The sequence below is a fragment of the Hordeum vulgare genome, chromosome 3H (assembly GCF_904849725.1).
Source record: "Hordeum vulgare subsp. vulgare chromosome 3H, MorexV3_pseudomolecules_assembly, whole genome shotgun sequence".
NCBI lineage: Eukaryota > Viridiplantae > Streptophyta > Magnoliopsida > Poales > Poaceae > Hordeum > Hordeum vulgare.
This window is the reverse complement of record NC_058520.1, coordinates 191,631,499-191,654,068: the sequence shown is the minus strand read 5'-3', so window position 1 is coordinate 191,654,068 and position 22,570 is coordinate 191,631,499. Positions and strand designations below refer to the sequence as shown.

Genomic DNA, 22,570 nt, shown 5'->3' with positions numbered 1-22,570 from the left:
CTTCTCTTTCAAATCCGGAGCAGAGAAGAATCAATGAGACTGTCCAGTCAGATTCCAGTATTTTGAAGTAATATATCAGCGTGAGCCCGAGACGCAAAGATTTCCCAAAAAAAAAAAGTAACGCATCAGTGGCAATCGACAAAAAGGCATAGCATCCGAGGAATTTGATACTAATATATAAGGCTGGCCATAGTGGAGAGTAACATAGTAGTAACATCACACATTACAATGCAAATTTGCTTATGTGGCAGTGAGTTAATGAGGAGAGAGGTGCTTGTGGTAACTAGCTATGTTACAGTAACATCACACATACCAATACAAAATGAGTCTATATCCTAATTAATATGACATCCCACAAATGTTACTACCCACTATGGAGGTAGTAACATAGACCAGTAACATGTGCATGTTACTTGGCTAAGTTACTCCCCACTGTGAGGAGCCTAAACGCAAGGCAGCAGGCACAGCAGTAGAGGCGATGCATGTGACAATGTAAAATAAATTCCTTTGCTTGTACTACAAGAGTAGGCATCACTTGTTCGCAGTGCATCTCAATCTGCCACTACGCTCTACTTCGGCGATGAGGCCGCCGGACATGTATGACCCTGGCGGCAGCTCTTCGTCGTCCCGGCCGCATGGCAAGCATGAGCTGCAGCCGGAGGTGGTTCTCTATACTTCGTCGGCCTCAGTGTTGCGCCGGAGAGGACGCACCTCCGCCGACCGCTACGCCTTGCGCGCCCTGCTGCGGGGGTACGGCCTGACCATGGACGAGCGCGACGTGTCAACGAGCAAGGCGCACCGCAGCGAGCTCAAGTCGTTGCTCGCGGCTCGGGGCTGCGCCTTCTCCCTCCCGCAGCTCCTCGTCGGCGGCCGGTTCGTAGGCGGCCCTGACGATGTTAGGCAGCTGCACCAGGCCGGCGGGCTGCGGCACCTCCTCGACGCCGCCCCAAGGCCGTGCCGCGCCTTCGTGTGCCAAGCCTGTAAGAGGGTCGGCTCCGAGCCCTGCCCAGAGTGCAGCGAATCCCGGAACAAGATGCTGGATCGTGGCATTGTTGAGGAGGAGGAGGAGAAGGAGAGGGCCGTCCTTTTTTATCCAACCCAAGGTAAAACTTCTTCGTTTCTATCCTTATTTTTTATTTTCCGTAACCAGTACGTAAAAAGTTCAGTTGCACTTTACTCTTTCTGATCTACATATATAGTCGGATGCACACAGGGCACTGCTACGCATCAGTCTATTGATAGATTGCATCTATCGGACCAGTCGCATGCCGTTAGATTGAAAGCAGAACGTATGTTCGATCTCCTGTTTAGGACCCACTAAAACGAACCTGGGACTGCTTCCGTAAATCATGTGGATCCCTGATTACGCGGGATTAACTGCCTATAAGAGTTAGACCTTAGTTTTAGAAAACAAATTAAATACGGCAGCATGCTTCCTTACCATATGTGCATTGGTCCATAGTTTTAGAAAACAAATAAAAACGGCAGCTTGCTTCCTTACTATATGCAGTCGTCCATAGTCTTAGGAAACAAATCAAATCTGGCAGCTTGCTTCCTTTGGATATGAATTGGTACTTAGTTTTAGGAAACAAATCATACAAATCATATCCGTAGGTTGCTTTCTTATGTACCAAAATTTGCATCCGACACAACTAATACGTGTATCCATGGATCCACCTTGTTTGTAATGTTGTGCATCAGTTCGTTTTCTTTACTACTCTTTCCGTAAACAAATATAATAATGTTTAGATCACTACTTTAGTTATTTACATGCTTCTATATTTCTGTACGGAGGCATTTTAGTTAATTTTTGTCTTCATTCAAGAATTTGCTTTTGTTGTAAATAAAATATGGTTTGATTTATTTGAGGAAATTATTTATAATCAACCAACTGATTTCTCTACTCTGTAAGCTGCCTCCCCCGATTGACACGTCCTCCTGTAGGGCCCATCCACCTCGCACTCCCATCTTGCCTTATCTCTTTCCTCACCGCTCGTCTTCTTCCTCATTTTCCCCCTCACCTCTCTCGGCAGCACACCCGCTCTCCTTCAGCACCGCTGCTGCCCATTCGCCATGGCCGCAGTTGCCGAGCTACGAGCTGATGTGTGCCACCGCCGCTAGCCATGCCATCTGATGTGGCCCGTACATGTTGCTCCCCAGCTGCAATCCATGGGAGAGGGGGATCTCCGCCATTGCCGCAGAATGGAGAAGTAGAGCTGCATAACAAACGTGGTGCCATGCGTCGGCAGTAGAGCTGCAGTGGAACATGAAGGTGTGGCGGCGGATATGCAGTGCATCGGGGTGGTGCTGCGCGCCGGAGAGGCGGAGCTGCAACGCAACATGCCAGAGCTGCGCCGGGCCGCCGGCATTGTGTTGGAGCACCGCATTTCGATTTCGTGGCTGCAATGAAGCATGGTCGGCGCTGCATTGGAGCATTGCGCACTTGTGGCACGGCTACAATGAAACACGACCAGAGCTGACACGAGCTGTCGCTGCTGCGTTGGAGCACCGCGTGCTGCTGTTGCGGCTGCAATGAAACATGGCCGGAGTTGCGACAGGCCGCCGGCGTTGCCTTGGAGCACCGTTGTGCCAGTGTTATTGTTGCAATGGTGCATCACCGCGCTGACGAACGCCCAGCCCCAACGAGGAGGGTGTGCGGCCCCTGCTTGCGAAGCTGGGTGGCGCTCCTTCCGCGGTGACTCGTGTTTGTTTTTTGAGTGTAAATCCAACCGCTGCGAGGAAATGATCCGTAGCATCGCCCTTTATTTGAAATTTTATGTCCTTTGTAACCTGAAATTTTGTTTCCAAAGCATCGCTATCTTGCTTCCACAAACTAGAGAATTGGTTTGAACCTTCTTCCATCGAAAAAGAAATCATTGTACGTGTTTGAGAAACATCACAATCTTGTTTCCATCGACTAGAGAGTTGCTTCCAACAAAATATTATATTTCTTCCATTAGATAGAAAAATATTTTCAGTCATAATTACACATGATTCCAATTCAAATTAGGGATTTGCTGCAAAGAGAGAGCAAAATGCTACATTCAAATGGAGAGTATGCTTGAAGGCAAAGTCAAAATTGCTTCCATGCATCAAATTTCGCTAATTCGAATGTGGCATAGCCATCATCTGATGGAATTCATTATCCAAGGTGTCGATGGGTACAAGGTGAGGTGCCCTTGCCCGAGTGCTTCGGTCATCATTGTGTCGTCCTCGAGGTTGTATACCTCTTGATAGCCCAAATATTTGAACCTTGGGGGTATTTTATGAACTCGACTCATCATCTTTCAAGTAGACACATCCAGCCTTGATCCCCTAGCGCTCCTTCTTGCATACAAACATGTGTGAGAGCACTTAACGTAGGAAGCATGGCTAACACAAGCAAATGATGTTGATGCTATCACACACTAAAATAGTGGAGATTTGATTTCAGAAATCTACACGCTTGACACACAAGATCTAGATGCACAATTTTAACGTTCACGGAACATTGTTGTGTTATGGATTTACATGTCTACAGTAGAAGCATCTGGTAAAAATCAAGGAAGCATGATTAACAAGAAACACCAATTTGTGCTATTCAACCACCTGCAATTAACAAATTGAAGCATACTATGGGCCGAAGAAGCATGTGTATTACAATGTGGAAGCACAATGGGTAAGAAGCATGAAAATATTGTTGGATACATAAGTAGTATTACTTTGAAGCATGGGTATTTGAAAAAAGAATCAATACCAAAAAAAACCTGCGGTCAACATGGGTAAGCATATTTATGTCATGAACGTACCAAATAGACATGTACTCGTTGATGATTTAGTGATCCACTACATAATATATGTATCGAAATCAGCCCCCAGAAAGGGAATAGAGAAAAATATGCACATAGAGATATCAAACAATTCTTGAGAACATAAATATGTATGGAAATCAACTCGCACCATATCTGGTTGAGAGGACTCAATACCAAGGTCAGATCAATGAGGATGATGCGTGTGAGGAGGGAAAAATCCTACAGACTATGGTTGCGTTCTGAAGTGTCGCACATCAAACTTCTGGACATACAATCTGTTTCGACATGTTTCATTGCCGTGTGTCAAAATATGTGAATTGAAGGAATAAATCGAGACAGGAAGATGTCAGTCAAAATAGGTGTATGGAAGCACGACATTAGCAAGCTTATCTGTTATAACCATAGTATGTCAATTTCTAAGGAGCATGAATATATGACAGCCCAACATTAATCTTGGCCGCTAGCATGGAACATTAATAATGGAAACAATTAGGATTACTGTCAATGCGAGGATGCATGTTTTCGGTTGCCTATACACAAACTTAACCAATTTTTGTTGGCCAATGTAAGCAATTTGCTTGCCCAAAGAAGCACAAAAAAGTCCGCCGGGTACATTTGTATTGCCATTGGGAAGCAGCAAAATTTGAAAAATGGAACTAATAATAATAACCAGGTAGGCGTATGTGTGTGATATACCTACCTAATCCACAAAAATATAGATAATTTAGTGATCTAATACAATACAGTACGGAAGAAATTCACAACCACAAAATGATGCATAAACCAACGTATTGACACCACGATATCAAGTAAAAATTGAAACACAATTATGTTAGCAGTCACCTAGCACTGCAAAATAAGTTTCAAAAAGAACTAGCATTGCAAGATTGAGAAGTACCAAGAGGAGAGAGGAGTCAAACCCTAAATCGGATGAGGATGGGCCATGTGGGAGAATCGTGTGATACGCCATGCTGCTCTGATGAGCGGGACAGGAGGAAAGAACGACAAGTGCAGAGGGGTTCAATTGCGATGAAGATAACCAGGACGACGAGGAAGGTTGCGAGCACGTCGGTGAGCAAGGTCACGGTTAACTTCGGGCACAGGGATGGGATGACGCACAGGTAAGATGGGTCGGAGGCCGTAGTGGGGTTGGGAAGAACCCTGAGGACGGAGACGGGAGCGAGGGCACCGGCAAGCAAGGGCAAGAGCTTGGACTGGTGCGGCGAGATCGGAAACATGGGTGCTTGGGTAGGGGAAGTTAATTAGGGATATAAATTGATGACTGGAATTATGGTCGCATGTGCGGCAATCTTGGAGACTGAAATCTCAGCCGTGAGATTAAAAGAAGGATCAATGGCTCACCAACGGTCTCACGATGGCTTCGTTTCAGACTACTGATAGTAAGCGTTTCCCATTCATCAATACTCCTGAAAGGCTACACTGGACAAGGGGATATGAAACATAGAACCGGTATCCTCCTCGGCAAGACGCATGTCACAAACGACAATCGGCCCATCTTTAGCAAAATAACTTAGCTTTGGGAATTTTGGCAATCAAGGACTCATCTGACAGAAGATCATGGTATAAAAGAACTGAAAACCCACCATTAACTTCATAATACCACGTAACGGTAAGGAGACAATAGGACCACAACATATGTATGCAATAATAGTCGTAAGAATTCCAAAAAACCAATGAAGAGTGTATTTTATTCACTCAAAATGAAGCAGTAAGGGAATACATATACAATCAGCGCACACCTGACGTTTGCATAAATAGGATACCCTCGAAAGCACACACATAGATAAAATGTTGGCAAATAGCAAAGTCGTACAAGACCAAAGCAATGAGAGTTGGTTGGCAAAAAAGGATCCTCCCAATAAGGATAAATTGGATCGGCGATCTCTTGCCTCCGACCACCAAGTCTTCCCTCGGAGTCACTGGCATGTTTTTCTTCAATGGGGCAGCGCCTAGACACTACGGTGACGGTGACTACCATGCAGCTGGCGGTGCAAGCTTGTACGACTATGGAAGATAACAACGGATTGGCTATAGCGACCATGTCCGCGACTTCTTCATGCGAGGTGATGGCCGCGACGTACACGTGTGAGGCCAAACTGACAACTATGACCGACTCTAGGGGTTAGTCTAGCAGGAGTCTCTCATACATTGGGCTCGACACGGCCACTATGAAGCGGGGGGGAGACTACAACGTCGGCGACATTAATCCTACCCCAACCTCTTGTGGTAGTAGCGCGCCAGCGCTCACAATGGTATTTGCGGCTGACCCCATTGCCATTGACATGGAAGGTCTCAACAAGGACAGAGAATTGAAGGAGAAAGTGTGCTCATAGGTGATGTTGGCAACGTACAAGAAGTCATCGAGGTCATGCGAAAACCTCCCATGACAGTGCATGCCATGCCATAGGGATACCTCTACCTCTCATCCATCGACGTATGTGAGTTTTTGGGGAGGTGCGCAACATGGCTATAGCGGCCATGGTGCTGGTGACGTCTTGTTCAATTCACTTGCCTTCTCGATCTATCAATGGTGGTTTGGGGACATGAGAACTTATGACGGTAGATAGTGTGGCGGTGTCACTGGACTGCATGCTGTAGACGATGATGCGGCGACCTTGGGCGGCTGCGAGTGATAGGTCGGATGGCGCGCTATGTTGTGTCTGTGGTGCATGTAGAGGACATTGGTGCAGCGGTCCCGGGGTCGTGGTGAATGTTACTTCCCACCCACTGCCTGCCTTCCTGGAATGGCATGGAGTACATGCTAACTTTCGAAAGATCCGTCTTCGAGATGATGATTGGAACATCACTTCATGTCCGGGGTGTAAACTCTTGCTTTTGTCTTTATTGCTTGGGATCAGTAGTGACGAACTTGTGTCATTACCTTGTTAAATGTGTAGTCTCCATGCTGATGTGCTAGCCTTTGGTGGTTAGTGTCGACAAGTAGAATGAAAATCCATGTCCTAGTCTTCTTCGGCCGGACGTGAAGACGGTGGCACGAGGGCGCTTAATCCTTCTTGAAGGCGTTGCCATATGTGACAGTGGCCTTCACATCATTGTGATGCACACAATCATTTTTATTAATTATTGAGCAAAATAAGTATATAGGCAGTCAGGGCCAAATTGTTAGAGATATGAGATAAAAATGTAACTCGACATCTTTTTCTGCCCCTGAAGTGGGGTGCCTTCCTATGGGAGCAAGGGACAACACTTCCCTTGCGGGAGACCAGCGTCCATGCACCTTCGACCAAATCTTCATCTAGAGTGGGGCTTTATTATGACTGGTACAACGTACCAACGGAGGAGGCCCAATGGGCAAGGTTAATTACGGGCTTAGCCCAAGTTATCTTACCTATCTTAGAGTCCAAGTTATATTAGAGTCCAAGTTATATTAGAGTCCAAGTTATCTAGGGTTTAGTGCAGGTTGTCCTCCTATATAAACACATGTACCCCTTCGATATTAAGCAGACAATAAACAATATTATGTTGTCGTCTCCCTCAGGAGAAGGGAGCCCCAAACCCTAGCCGCCTCTCTCTCTCTCTCTCACGTCGCGACGGCGCCCAACCGCTGGCGCCGGCGTCCCCAACCTCGCAGCCCGCACTTCCACCCCTACAACCTACGTCCGAGACCTGGTAGAACCCTAGCCTCTACCAATTTGGTATCAGGTAGCTTGGGTTCGATCAGTTTGTGGGACCTTCCCACCACCATCGCCGCCGCCACCACCGACTTCCCCGCCACCTCGCAGCAGCCGCCGCCGCCGCACCACTCGCCGCCGCCGGCCACCTCAGGTCCGACCGCCTCCGGTACCGCGGCCTTGGCGGCCGAACCCGCCCCGTCCTCTCCCCGGTGGAGATGTCCTCGGCGATCCGCGACCTCAACCTGGCGGTCTTGAACCTCCGGACTTTCCTCCAGGCTCCGTACGCAACCCCGCCACCACCGCCTCCGCCGGTGGCGCCCTTCGCGCCACCGCCCCCGGCCACTGTCGCGCCCTAGGGCCTGCCAATCACCAAGGTCCGGTGGCCGCCGTCGCCGTCCCCGCTACCGACGTGGATCGACACACCGACCTACACGACGGCGCCGCTACAACCGACGGTGTTGCAGCCACCCGCCACCACCTTCGGGGGGTTCGGCGGGTACACTGACCCGTACGCCGGGAGCTCCATGGTGCCACAACACTCTCCTTCCGCCGCGTTGGGTCGTCACGAGGGCACCTACGCGGCCTCGCCACACGTGCAGCAGCCGCCCCGCTTCACCAAGTTGTAGTTCGCCACCTACGATGGCACCGTCGACCCCCTGAACTGGCTCAATCAGTGCGACCGGTTTTTCAGGGGGCAGCGGACCATGGCGTCCGACCGCACGTGGATCGCCTCCTACCACCTCCGTGGCGCCGCCCAGACGTGGTACTACGCCCTCGAGCAGGACGAGGGCGGGATGCCTCCGTGGGAGCGCTTTCGCGACCTGTGTCTCCTCCGGTTCGGCCCCCCCATACGTGGGAGCCGCTTGGCCGAGCTCGGTCCCCTTCCCTTCACCACCTCGGTGCAGGACTTCGCCGACCGCTTCCAGATGTTGGCCTGCCATGCGCCTGACGTCACGGCTCGCCAACGCGCCGAGCTCTTCGCCGGCGGCCTTCCTGACCACATCTGCATCGACGTCGAGATGCGCGACCCCCAGGACCTACAGACGGCCATGTATTATGCATGCGTGTACGAGCAACGCGCCAACGCCCTGCAACAGGCGTCCCCGGGCCGCGGCACGCGTCCCCCGACCCGCCCCGCCCCGGCGGCCGCCACCCCGACACGCCCCGCCCTGCCGGCCGCTACTGCGGCTGACCCTGCGCCGACACGCACCTTCCGGTGCTTGACATCGGCCGAGCAGCTCGAGCGGCGCCGCAAGGGCCTGTGCTTCAACTGCGACGAGCCGTATGCGCCTGGTCATACATGCGCCCGCCTGTTCTACTTGGAGACCGTCGATGACGCGGAGTTTGAGGTCCTCACCGCGGAGCTCGACGCCACCACACGCTACGAGGCCGGCGTCACGACCTACGGGCCGGTCGACGCGATCGCCTTCGTCGTCTCCCTTCATGCCATGGCTGACATCAAGACGGCAAAGACGATGCTGCTTCCGATGATGATCAACGGGGAGCGTCTCACCGTGCTCGTGGACACGGGTTCGACGCACAACTTCCTGTCCGGGGACGCCATGCGCCGCCTCGCACTCCAACCGGCAGGCTCAGAGAAGTTCAGCGTCACCGTCGCCAACGGGGACTGCCTTGCTTGCCAGTGGGTGGCGCGGCAGGTTCCCGTCCTCATCGGCGACGAGCCGTTCTCCATCGACTGCGTCGGCATTGACCTGCGCTGCTACGACTTCATCCTCGGCATCGACTTCCTGTCCACTCTCGGCCCCATCCTTTGGGACCTCGATGTGTTGTCCCTCATCTTCTGGCGCGAGGGCGGCCATCGCGTTCAGTGGATAGGCATCGACGGCTCCGGCGCCGCGACTCCGCAGCTCCAGTTGATGGCGGCCGCACTGGACGAGGCACATCCCCTCCTGGCCGACCTCCTGCAGCAGCACAGCACATCTTCGACGAGCCACAGGGCCTCCTCCCCCGCGGCCCTGTGACCACCGCATCCACCTGCTGCCGGACACGGCACCTGTCGTCGTGCATCCGTACCGGTACCCTCAGCTGCAGAAAGACGAGCTCGAGCGTCAGGTGGCGGTCGTGCTCCCGCAGGGCATCATCCGGATTTCGACATCGCCGTTCTCCGCCCCGATGCTCCTTGTGCGCAAGCCTGACGGCACAGGGCGCTTCTGCATCGACTACCGCGCCCTCAACGCCCTGACGTCCAAGGACAAGTTCCCCATCCCCGTCGTGGATGAGCTCTTGGACGAGCTACACGGAGCGCGCTTCTTCACCAAGATCGACCTTCGCTCGGGCTACCATCAGGTGCGCATGCACCCTGACGACATCGAGAAGACGGCGTTCCGCACTCACCATGGCCACTTCGAGTTCCTGGTGATGCCGTTCGGCCTCTCCAACGCGTCGGCGACCTTCCAGGCCCTGATGAACAACGTGCTCAGCCCATACTTGCGCCGCTTTGTGCTTGTTTTCTTTGATGACATTCTTATCTACAGTGCATCTTGGGCGGAGCACCTACAAAACGTGGCCATCATCTTCAACGAGCTTCAAGCGCATCGTCTTCACCTCAAGCGCTCGAAGTCCTCGTTCGGCACGACCTCCATCGCGTACCTGGGGCACGTCATCTCGGCGGACGGGGTAGCGATGGACGCGGACAAGGTCGCCGCCGTCGCCGCGTGGCCGACCCCGCGGTCACCGCGGGCGCTCCGCGGCTTCTTGGGCCTCGCCGGCTACTACCGGAAGTACATCCGGGACTTCGGCCTCATCGCCGCGCCACTGACGTGTCTCCTTCGATGCGACGCCTTCTCCTGGGACGAGGAGGCGACTACGGCATTCGAGGCTCTCCAGCGGGCGCTCACGACGGGACCCGTCCTCCAGATGTCGGACTTTGATATGCCGTTCATGGTGGACTGCGACGCCTCTGGCATCGGCTTCGGCGCCGTCCTCCACCAGGGTGAGGGACCGCTCGCCTTCTTCAGCCGCCCCTTCGCCGATCGCCATCACAAGCTCGCGGCCTACGAGCGCGAGCTTATTGGGCTGGTTCAGGCGGTGCGCCACTGGCGGCCTTATCTTTGGGGCCGGCCATTTCGTGTGCGCACGGACCACTACAGCCTCAATTTCTTGCTGGACCAGCGCCTCTCCACAGTTCCGCAGCACCAGTGGATTAGCAAGCTCTTCGGCTTCGACTTCACCGTCGAGTACCGCCCCGGCCGTCTCAACACGGTCGCCGACGCCTTGTCCCGCCGCGACACTGAGGATATCGCGGACGACGTCGCCATGGCTGGCACTATCATGTGCATCCGCTCCGGGTCATCTTTCGCCTTCATCGACAACATTCGCCGGGCAACTTCGACGGCCGCCGACGCGCGGGGCCTGCGCCAGCGCCTTGATGCCGGCGAGCTGGACGCGCCCTGGCGCTTGGACGAGGGGCTGCTCCTACATGGCCGCCGCATCTTCATGCCCGACCATGGCAACATGCGCCACCAGGTCCTGACCTTGGCGCACTCTGCAGGGCACGAGGGCGTGTGGAAGACTCTCCATCGGTCTCCGTGCTGATTTTTACATCCCCGGTGATGGCGTGATGGTCCGCGATTGGGTGCGGTCGTGCGTGACGTGCCAGCGGAACAAGACGGAGACACTACGACCCGCGGGTCTACTTCAGCCGCTCGACGTACCCTCCCAGGTATGGGCGGATATTTCCATGGACTTCATCGAGGGCCTTCCCAAGGTGGGCGTCAAGTCCGTCATCCTCATGGTGGTTGACCGCTTCTCCAAGTACGCGCACTTCATCGCCCTCGGTCATCCATATACAGCCGCCTCCGTGGCGCGGGCCTTCTTCGACGGCATCGTCCGCCTCCACGGTTTTCCTCGTCCATCGTCAGCGATCGTGATCCCGTGTTCACGGGACATGTCTGGCGGGATCTCTTTCGACTGGCGGGCGTGAAGCTCCGCATGAGCACGGCGTTCCACCCTCAGACAGATGGCCAATCCGAGGTGGTCAACAAGGTGATCGCCATGTACCTGCGTTGTGTTACTGGTGATCGTCCACGAGCTTGGGTGGACTGGTTGGCGTGGGCGGAGTACTGCTACAACACCTCCTCTCACTCCGCCCTGCGCACCACGCCTTTCGAGGTGGTCTACGGGCGCCCACCTCCGGAGATGCTCCCTTACGAGCCTGGGACGGCTCGGTCCGAGACGGCGGGCGACTTACTCCGCACCCGCGACGACATTCTGGCTGAGGCGCGCCAGCGTCTTCTCCAAGCACAGCAGCTGGCTCGGAAGTACTACGATGCTCATCATCGCGAGGCGGAGTTCGCGGTGGGCGATTGGGTGTGGTTGCGCCTCCTCCACAGGACCACGCAGTCTTTGGACCCGCGCTCCAAGCGCAAATTGGGACCTCGCTATGCCGGTCCCTTTCGTGTGCTGGAGCGTGTCGACACACTCGCATACCGCTTGGAGCTGCCAGCTGGTTCTCGCCTCCACGGCGTCTTCCATGTCGGCTTACTGAAGGCCTACCGCGGGGACCCTCCTGCAGCGACGCCGACCCTTCCTCCTACTTCAGATGGCCGCCTCCTTCCAGCTTCCGCACAGGTGGCGAAGGTGCTGCAGGCGCAGCAGCGTCGCGGCGTGTGGCATGTCTTGGTACAGCGGATCGGCCTGCCAGAGGAGGAAGCGACTTGGGAGAAGCTCGACGATTTCTGCCAGCAGTTTCTAGATGTTCAGCTCGAGAACGAGCTGTTTGAGAAGGCGGGGAGAGATGTTATGACCGGTACAACGTACCAACGAAGGAGGCCCAATGGGCAGGGTTAATTACGGGCTTAGCCCAAGTTATCTTACCTATCTTAGAGTCCAAGTTATATTAGAGTCGAAGTTATATTAGAGTCCAAGTTATCTAGGATTTAGTGGAGGCTGTCCTCCTATATAAACACATGTACCCCTTCGATATTAAACAGACAATAAACAATATTTTGTTGTCGTCTCCCTCAGGAGACGGGAGCTCCAAACCCTAGCCGCCTCTCTCTCTCTCTCTCACGCCGCGACGGCACCCAACCGCCGGCGCCGGCGTCCCCAACCTCGCAGCCCGCACTTCCACCCCTACAACCTACGTCCGAGACCTAGTAGAACCCTAGCCTCTACCAGGCTCCTACATGACGCCCTAGCCATGGCACAATTTATAAAATTAAGTTTTGTATCATGTCTAAATCATATATTTTTACTTCAATCTTTGTGGTACAACTATTTCATTGTATCTGGCCTTGGACCACACCAGACACACAAACCAAGTAAGCACTAAAATCTGCAAAAGGCAAATGTGAACTGACCATACATGTTTTTACGAATAATTATAGTATTAAAATAAAGCAGAAACAGAAAAATATATAACCATTATTTTGCAGAAACCAATGTTCCTTAGTTCATTGAGGATGTGGTGGAATGTCATTAGGTATATCTGAAAGTAACACGTGCGCAGGTAATTAGTTTGAAAACACACATAAACGTCATTACTATGTATATTGGTTAGGCTGGTTCATTTACAATTTTCAGTGCATACTTGGGACGGGATTACAAATTGGAATAACCATATTGCACGTCTCTTAATATACTCCCTCCGTTCTTAAATATAAGTCTTTTAAGATATTTCACTAGAAGTCTACGTACAGATCAAAATAAGTGAATCTATACTAAAATATGTCTATATACATCCGTATATAGTTCATTAATGAAACCTCTTTAAAGACGTATATTTAGGAACGGAGGGAGTAGTTTTCTCTCCCACTAATGGTCTCTAAATAACCAAAAATGTATTTGTTTATCAAGTCATCCATTATCTCCTAACCATTTTGTTCAAAGAAGCTCCAAATTTTTCATATTACTATTGGACATGCAATACTTACTGATTTGTCCTGGATTTATGTGAGAAATCAAATTTTGAACGAAAAAACTGATATTGCCATGGTCAGTTCTTTTGGTGACTTTTTTGAGCTTCTAGAATAAGCTGCCCCTATCCAGCTTATTCTAGAAGCTCAATCAAAAATATATTTTTTAAAATCTATCAGTTAAGACTTAATTAGTAGACTTCTAAAAAAATAAATCTGATTGATCTTTTAAAATAAGCTGGGTAGGGGTAGCTTACTAGAAGCCACAAAAAAAAACTGGCCCTTAAAGGGACATCTGTTAAGCGTGTGCACAAAATAACAATTAAATTATGAGTAGCCATATTCTTTCTCTTCATTTTCTATATCTGCAAAATAAGTTGTGTTAGACATCGCTCATGAACTAGATAGAGTATTAGCACTACTACTTAGCAAATATTTTGAGGATTTCATATATACTCTGTACTTTGGATTTCCTTTTCTCCAGTGACCAATGCCAACCGCGGGTGCTTGGCTCGTGGGCGCATGCCTGGCCATCTCCTGCTTTCTGCTTGGTTGCTGCCCAACCGCCATGTCGGCCTTGCTGACGGGCGCCGTAGTCCCTATGCCGGCGTGCGCATTCCCCTCCGGCGAGGCCAACTAGTGGCACCACCTCACTAGTCGTCGGCTTCAGCATACCATCCATCTGCTGGCAAGCCTTGGAGGCTTGGAGCTTCATGGTTTGATTGGCGTGTGTGGCAGCGTGTTCGCTCGTCCTGGCAGCTGTACATCTGCGTGTGCGAGCCATGGAGTACATGTCTCGAGACCTCAAAGCTAGGCTATTATCTGAGTATGAACCATGTGTTGAGACCGCACTTCAACAAAACTAGGTATGTTTGCTATATTTAAGTCATATAGTGTATTTGTAAGGACTTTAATGAATATAACTAAAATTTGAAACACAAATACATAAAAATGTCGGGAGCGATAGGTTGAAATCACATTTGTGCACCCACAAAAAAATTACGTTTGTGTTCTTGAGTCTATTTGTAGCTCTTATACAAGAAAAGAAGAGGAATTCCAAATATCATGGTCACGAGAGTCGACCCCGAACATTGAGTTTATAGTTTTTTCTGTTCTAAAAATGCAGAAAAAAGTTTGAATAATATGAAACATGTGATGGTGTCAAGATATGATTCCTAAAGTGTGTGGTAATATTATTTTAGAACATTTCGCAAAATTTGTAACGTACACCGCTTGGAAACCAGACCATCATTGATAAAAGTCTACATTTCAAAATGGAGTTGGTCACACTTGCAGACCAAGCAACTGCTGCTTCATCGGTTGACTTTGAATATTATTATACACACAACATAGACTATTACAAGTTCGACGTACATCAAAGTTTGAAATTTTTCTGTCAGTTTGTTATAGTTAAGTTATTTAGTGCATTTATAGCATTTAGTTTATGTATTTAGAATTTGAACTGCAAGTGCGTGAAAAACTTGGCAAAGTTGGGATAAAAAACCAATTTGTGTTCTTCAGTCTATGTTTAGGCCATATACAAGAAAATATGAGTTTCAAACATTATGATGCCAAGACTCAAACCTGAATATGGAGCTTATATTTTTCTTAATTATAAAAATACTAACGTAGTCTGAAAACATGAAGAGTTCCATTTTGTCATGATATGATCCCTAGAGGCCATGGTAAAAATTTGTGAAGGTTTAGCAAAAGTTGAAATGAATGATGCTTAGAAACCGGACTATCTTTGAGAAATAAACTAGATTTCGAGATAAAAAAAAGTGTCATGCTTGAAGGCAAAGGCACCACTCATTGGTTTACTTTAAAAAGTTATATGCTTAACATACACCATTACATAGTTAATTTCAATATTTGACATTTTGGGTTCATTTGCTATAACTAAGTCGTTAAATTCATATATAGGCATTTAATATATGTAATTCAAATTTGAAATGCACGTGTATAACTTTTTTTAGAAAAAATGGGTCAAAAAATAATGTTAGTGTTAATGAGTCTATGTTTAAAGCTTATACTTTCAAAAAAGGAAGTGAAAAAATTAAGTCAAGTGTTTGCATTCGCAAGCAAGGTAACACACAATCCATGTGCTTCATTCTCATGGGCCGAGAGCCGAGAGCAAGCGGAGTGGATCGATAATGTGGCAGCATCCTCACCAAAAAATCTCCATGCATTTGTCTCCCTCGTCTCCTTTTCCAATCATCCTATCCCATCCCATGCATCTCCTCTCCATCTCCCTCCCCCCTTCCCTTCCTCGACCGCACGCAGCAGCCGCAAGCATGGGTGGAACCAACAATAAGTAGCATATAACAGTGGCCGCAACAGCTAACAAGGCCACAATATCTAACATCAGGCATGAGCAAGCATAAGCCCCACGAACCGCCGCTGCTCCTCTTCCCAAGCCACGGTAGTAGCACGAGCACAAAGGAGCACCAGCGGTGCAGTGGCATGTCGCGGTGGCCAGGCACAATGCGGCAGCCATGAGGCGGCAATGTTTTATCTGGTTTTGACACTTGGCAAAGAGTTTGCCTAGTGCACCACAAAGAAAACTTGGCAAAGAGAACTTTGCCTAAAGGCTGTATGTCGAGTCCATTTTGCCAAGTGTAACAAATGGCTAAGAATTTATTGAGTATGTTTTGCCGAGTGAACTTAGCGGTAGGAAAACAACGGTTTCTAGTAGTGTTAAGGAGTTGAGGAGAGAAGTGGAAAGGAAATTAAGAAGTTGACGAGAGAAGAGGAAAGGAACCTAGCACTCCCACATAGCTATTCCATACCCTTCTCTATTAATTCACATGGAAAGTTACTTCCTCTCAAATTTTGCCCACTAATTTTAACCACACACTAAACATGGGCTTCGGACAAAAACTCAATTTAAAATGCCCAAAAGTGTAGTAAATATCCACTAGTCAAACATGCTGGGGCGAAGCCCGCACTAGCTCCTAGGAGGATGGCGGTCGGGCATCTCATGGGGAGCTCCTATTTGACGCGTTCTGCGTCAAATTGGGGTCGCGACGCATAAAGCAAGCCCCGAATGGGCCGGCCCATTAGCATGCTCGCGCATTCGCCCCGCTCGTATTGTGTCATAATGTAAAAAATAAAAATAACAAGCTCCCTCACCAGGAATTCAACCGCATACCATCACGTTACAAAGCACTCTCACTAACCAAGGCACTGGACGATAATACATTGGTAAAAAGCAGCGCTGAACTTTTAAAACTAACCACAACGCCAGATAGAAACACCTTTTCAAATTCCAGAATATTTTTTCAAATTTTGAAACATTTTTTAAAATCCGAAACATTTTTATAAAAATTCTGGACCATTTTTTTAAATTCTGGAACATTTTATCAAATTCCGGAAGATTTTAAAAATTCTGGAACATTTTTATGAAAATCCGGAACATTTTTATAAAATTTCGGAACATTTTTTCAACTTCTAGAATATTTTTTAAAATTCCGGAACATTTTTTCAATTTCCGAAACATTTTTTCAAATTCTAGAACATTTTTTAAACTGTAGAACATTTTTAAAAATTCCGAAACAAAAAAACAGAAAAGAAAAAAGAAAACAAAAAAACCGGTTCAGGGAATCTTCTAGAAAGTTCCCAAAACCGGAAAAAAACGGTTGGGAAAGGCTAAAACATTCCCAAAACCGGCATCCCTCGCAACTATTAATGGGCCGACCCAGATCATCCTCGCTCTCTTTTCTCTTGTGCGTTTGCCCGACATTTTGACGCAAAGAGCGTCAAATAGGATATTCCCATCTCATGGGGGCATTGTGTGTCCCATCCACTAGGTGTTTCCGTAGCGAAGACTCTTCACGGTGTTGCTATTGTGAATCTAGGCTTGACCTGCGGCTGCGGTTCGGGCCCAATACTGGCCTTGCAAGGCCTATGGCGCGGCAGGCTTCCTGTGGAGGAGGGCATGTGGGCTCAATCTTGGCCTTGCAGGGCCTATTGCGCGAATAGGCATGCGGTAGGAGAGCAGAGCATAGTTGGTGAGCGAACAACCCGATATGGAGCCTGGCAAGGCTACAATGTCGGTATGTCTTGGTAGCGGCTCCTTTTGGTCCAATTGGAAGAAGGTTGACCTCACTCTCATCAATCCCTTCCAGAATGGTGAATCATTGGGTCTGACTTTTACCTGGGATAAGGTTTAGAATGTAGGTACTTATTACACAAAATTTGTACCCACATGCCTTCTGTCTCTACAGAAAGTCTAAATAGCCACTTACTTAGCACGCATCTATTCTTTACCTCTAAATTCTCAATTCCCAGACCTCCTTGGTCTTTGGGCCTACAAATAATATCCAATTTAGTTAATCTATATTTCTTCCTGTCTTCAAGACTCTGTCAAAAAAATCTAGATCGATAAAAATCCAACCTTTTGTGTACCCCTGCGGGTACTTCAAAGAAGGATAGAAGGAACATCGGCATACTCATAAGCACCGAGTTTATTAGAATCAATATTCCATCATATGAGAGTAGCTTGCCCTTCGAGCAGATTAGCTTTTTCTCAAATCGATCCTCGATGATTTTCCGCTCACTATTGGAAAGCTTGCGATGGTGAATAGGTATACCTAAATAACTGAACGGTAGGCTTCCCCGCTCATAGCCGAACAATTGTTTGTAAGTGTTTTGTTCATCTTTAGCTTTCCCAAAACAAAACAGCTCACTCTCATGAAAATTGATCTTCAAGCCCGACAATTGTTCAACGAGGCAGAGTATAAGCTTCATATTCATGGCTTTTGCTCCATCATGTTCCGTAAACAAGATAGTATCATCAGCATATTGCAGGATAGACACGCCACCGTCCACAAGATGCGGCACCAATCCACCTACCTGGCCTCCTAGTTTAGCCCTTCCTATTAGAATTGCCAACATGTCTGCAACTATGTTAAATAAGATGGGTGACATTGGATCTCCCTGCCTGAGACCTTTGAAATTTTGGAAGAAATGGCCAATGTCATCATTGACTTTAATTCCAACACTCCCTTTCTGTACGAATGATTCCTCCATATTTCGTCGAACCCCTTCATACGTAATGCCTGTTGTGGGAATGGCCATTTGACCTTATTATATGCCTTCTCGAAATCCACCTTGAAGATAACCCCGTCTAATTTCTTCGAGTGAATTTCATGCAGCGTTTCATGCAGGACCACCACACCCTCTAGTATGTTCCGGCCCGACATGAAAGTCATCTGCCTAGGTTGCACTACCTCATGTGCAATCTTAGTCAACCTATTCGTTCCTACCTTTGTGAAGATTTTGAAGTTGACATTCAGAAGACAAATAGGTCTGAATTATTCTGTACGCACTCCACCCTCCTTATTTGGCAACAGTGTCACTGTTCCGAAATTCAGGTGAAATAACTGTAAGCTTCCATCAAATAGGTCTTGAAACATAGGTAACAAGTCACCTTTGATAATGTGCCAACATTCTTGTAAAACTCAGCCGAAAATCCATCTGGGCCTGGTGCCTTATTATTTTTCATTTGTGATATGGCTTCAAACACCTCTTTCTCCGTAGAAGGCACGGCTAATAACTCATTCTCGTCTGTCGCGAGTTGCGGTATGTCATCGGCCATTTGTTCATTCATGGATACAAAATTGTCTTCAGGAGCCTCGAAAAGTTTTTTGTAGTACTCAGATATATACAATTTCAGATTTTCGTGTCCAACAATTGTACCCTCATCTTGCTCGAGCTGATGTATTTTTTTTCTTTCTATGTTTTCCATTGGCTATCAAATGGAAGTAATGTGTATTGTCATCACCTTACACAACCTGGTGAACATTTGCCCTCAGCGCCCACTTCAACTCCTCTCTGAGTAGTTGTTTTAGTTTTAATTCAACATCTACTTTTAATGACCTCTCATTGTCATTTAATAACGAATTTTCTGCTTTTAAGTCTAGCGTATTTATAAGTTCGAGAAGCCTTTGTTTCTCTTTCTTATAAATTCCACTCTCATGCTTCGCCCATCCCCGTAGGAATTGACGCAGTTGTCTTATCTTATTTTGCCACATGTCAATGTTGGAGGTACCTCCCATATCCATGGCCCATTCCCTGGCAATGAGATCCACGAAACCCTCTCATTCAAGCCATCCTAACTCGAACGAGAAGAGATTTTTATTCCCCACATGTGTTGCCTCCCCTGAGTCGACAAACAATGGGGTGTGGTCGGATATAGCTCTGGGCATAGCGCGAACTGTGACATGAGGAAACTTCTACTCCCAATCCACACTCGCGAGCTCCCGATCCAACTTCTCAAAGGTTGTATTAGGCAGGTTGTTCGCCCAAGTAAATTTCTCGCAGATCCAGGCTTTCGATGATAGAGTTAAACATGAATGACCATCTGCCATCAAAGTTCGCATTGTTTTTCTCATCTCGTCTTCTGATGATATTAAAGTCTCCACCAACTAGAATTGGCAACCGCTCATCCGCACAAATTCGGACAAGGTCAGCCAAGAAGTCTCTCTTGAGCTCAGGCTGGGATGCCCCGTATATTGCTACCAGGGCCCATTGGAATCCATCCACCTTTGACCGAACTCTAAATTTGACGGCAAAGTCTTCGAATACCACGTTCCAGACTTGTAGCGTCTCACACCTCACCCCAAGAAAGATCCCCCTGAATCTTCCTCTTGGAGGTAACAATGTCAGTCAAACTCAACACCACCAGATAGCGTGCCTAAAAATTGAGCTGTAAAATTATCTCTCCCCGTTTCCATCAGAGCAATGAAATCTAATTTGTGCTTAATAGATGCTTCCGCTAGAAATATCCTTTTAGCCAAGTCTGCCACACCTCTGCTATTCCAGAAAATTCCTCTCATCTCTCATCACGAAAAAAATTCGCTGTCTTGAATCTTGCACTTCTGCGCATAGGTGATACAGGATAAACTTTTCTCTTCCATGTTCTTTTTGGCCTATCATGATCCTCGGACCGGTCCACATAACCAGTCTTGTGATCTGTGTTTATCGACGTTTGTAGAGGAGCCACATACCCCTCGTCAACGATGTCGTTTGTCTCTTCAGGCACAAGTGAAGAAGGCACAAGATCCTCGCATAAACGTTCTAACGCCCCCATCCCTAGACCATTGATATCAGAATCATTCATTGGTTTCACAGGTGCAATGTTTCTAACCATCTCGATGGCCCTATCAGCTTCTAAATCTAAAAAGTCATTCACAGATATAGAAATTTTCTGCCCATTATTACCCAGTGATACCCCAAGTTCACTCGCGTTATGTTGGGAAACGTAGTAAATTCAAAATTTTCCTACGCCATACAAGGATCTATCTATGGAGAGACTAGCAACGAGCAAGGGGAAAGAGCATTTTCACACGTTTGAAGATCGCTAAGCGGAAGTGTTACTATGAACGTGGTTGATGGAGTCGTACTCGTAGCGATTCAGATCGTGGTGGACTCCGATCTATATGTCGAACCACGGCACCTCCACGTTCAACACACATGCAGCCCGATGACGTCTCCAACACCTTGAACCAGCAAGGAGGAAGGAGAGGTCGAGGGAGAGAGCTCCGACAGCACGACGGCGTGGTGGTGGTGTTGCTACATGGAACTCCGACAGGGCTTCGCCAAGCACCGTGGAGGACGAGGAAGGAGAGAGGTAGGGCTGCGCCGAGAGAGAGAGAGTTCGTCGTGTCAAAACAGCCCCAACTCATGGGTATATATAGGAGGAGAGGGAGGAGGGTGCGCCACCTCTAGGGTTCCCACCATAGGGGTGGCGGCAACCCCATCTGGCGCCAGGAGGTGGCGGCCAGGGCAGGGAGAGGAGGGGTGGTGCGCCAGGCGGGCCTGGGCCCCTCCTGTGCTAGGGTTTGCCCCCCTTCCTCCCTTGCTGCGCCTTGAGTCTAGGTAGGAGGCGCACCAGCCACTCTGGGCTGGTTCCCTTCCACCTTTTGGACCATGCTAGCCTTTGGGGCTGGTGGCCCCTCCTGGTGGACCCCCGGAACCCTTTCGGTGGTCCCAGTACGTTACGGTGACGCCCGAAACATTTCCGGTGTCCAAAATCTCACTTCCTATATATAAATCTTTACCTCCGGACCATTCCGAAGCTCCTCGTGACGTCCGGGATCTCATCCGGGACTTTGAACAACCTTCGGTAACCACGTACACTATTTCCCTATAACCCTGGCGTCATCAAACCTTAAGTGTGTAGACCCTACGGGTTCGGGAAGCATGCAGACATGACCGAGACACCTCTCCGGCCAATAACCAACAACGGGGTCTGGATATCTATGTTGGCTCCCACACGTTCCACGATGATCTCATCGGATGAACCATGATGTCAAGGATTCAATCAATCCCGTATGCAATTCCCTTTGTCTATCAATATGATACTTGCCCGAGATTTGTTCGTCGGTATCCCTATACCTTGTTCAATCTCGTTACCGGCAAGTCTCTTTACTCGTTCCGTAGCACATCATCCCGTGACTAACTCCTTAGTCACATTGAGCTCATTATGATGATGTTCTACCGAGTGGGCCCAGAGATACCTCTCCGTCACACGGAGTAACAAATCCATGTCTCGATTCGTACCAACTCAACAGACACTTTCGGAGATACCCGTAGTGCATTTTATAGTCACCCAGTTACGTTGTGATGTTTGATACACCCAAAGCACTTATATGGTATCTGGGAGTTGCACAATCTCACGGTCCAAGGAAACGATACTTGACATTAGAAAAGCTTTAGCAGACGAACAACACGATCTAGTGCTATGCTTAGGATTGGGTCTTGTCCATCACATCATTCTTCTAATGATGTGATCCCGTTATCAAGGACATCCAATGTCCATGATCAGGAAACCATGATCATCTGTTGATCAACGAGCTAGCCAACTAAAGGCTTACTAGGGACATATTGTGGTCTACATATTCACACATGTATTACTGTTTCCGGTTAATACAATTATAGCATGAACAATAGACAATTATCATGAACAAGGAAATATAATAATAACTACTTTATTATTGCCTCTAGGGCATATTTCCAACACGTTAAGCATTATATCATCTTTAGTAAAATGCATAATAGAATGACTCATATCGATAAACATACCTGTGGAGGCCTCAATGTCGCGAATCTTAGCCGCCCGCTTGGCACGGCCCATCTGCAGCTCGTCAACATCGGGTTGAGCCTGTAAGCAAGCACTCGATCGCCTAGCTCCAGTAGTCGGGTCCGGAATGCCTCCAAACTCGATGAACTCCTCAGTAGAGGG

The 22,570-nt window shown here is 48.6% G+C and overlaps 1 protein-coding gene across 1 annotated transcript; it reads left to right on the top strand.

Moving 5' to 3' along the window:
• The first annotated feature begins 527 nt into the window (after positions 1 to 527).
• On the top strand, positions 528 to 14,400 carry LOC123443479 (uncharacterized protein At3g28850-like). Its single transcript, XM_045119857.1, has 2 exons — positions 528 to 1,103; positions 13,808 to 14,400. Exons 1-2 carry the CDS (start codon positions 581 to 583, stop codon positions 13,978 to 13,980), a joined length of 696 nt encoding a protein of 231 aa, XP_044975792.1. The 5' UTR covers positions 528 to 580; the 3' UTR covers positions 13,981 to 14,400.
• Positions 14,401 to 22,570: the final 8,170 nt, after the last annotated feature.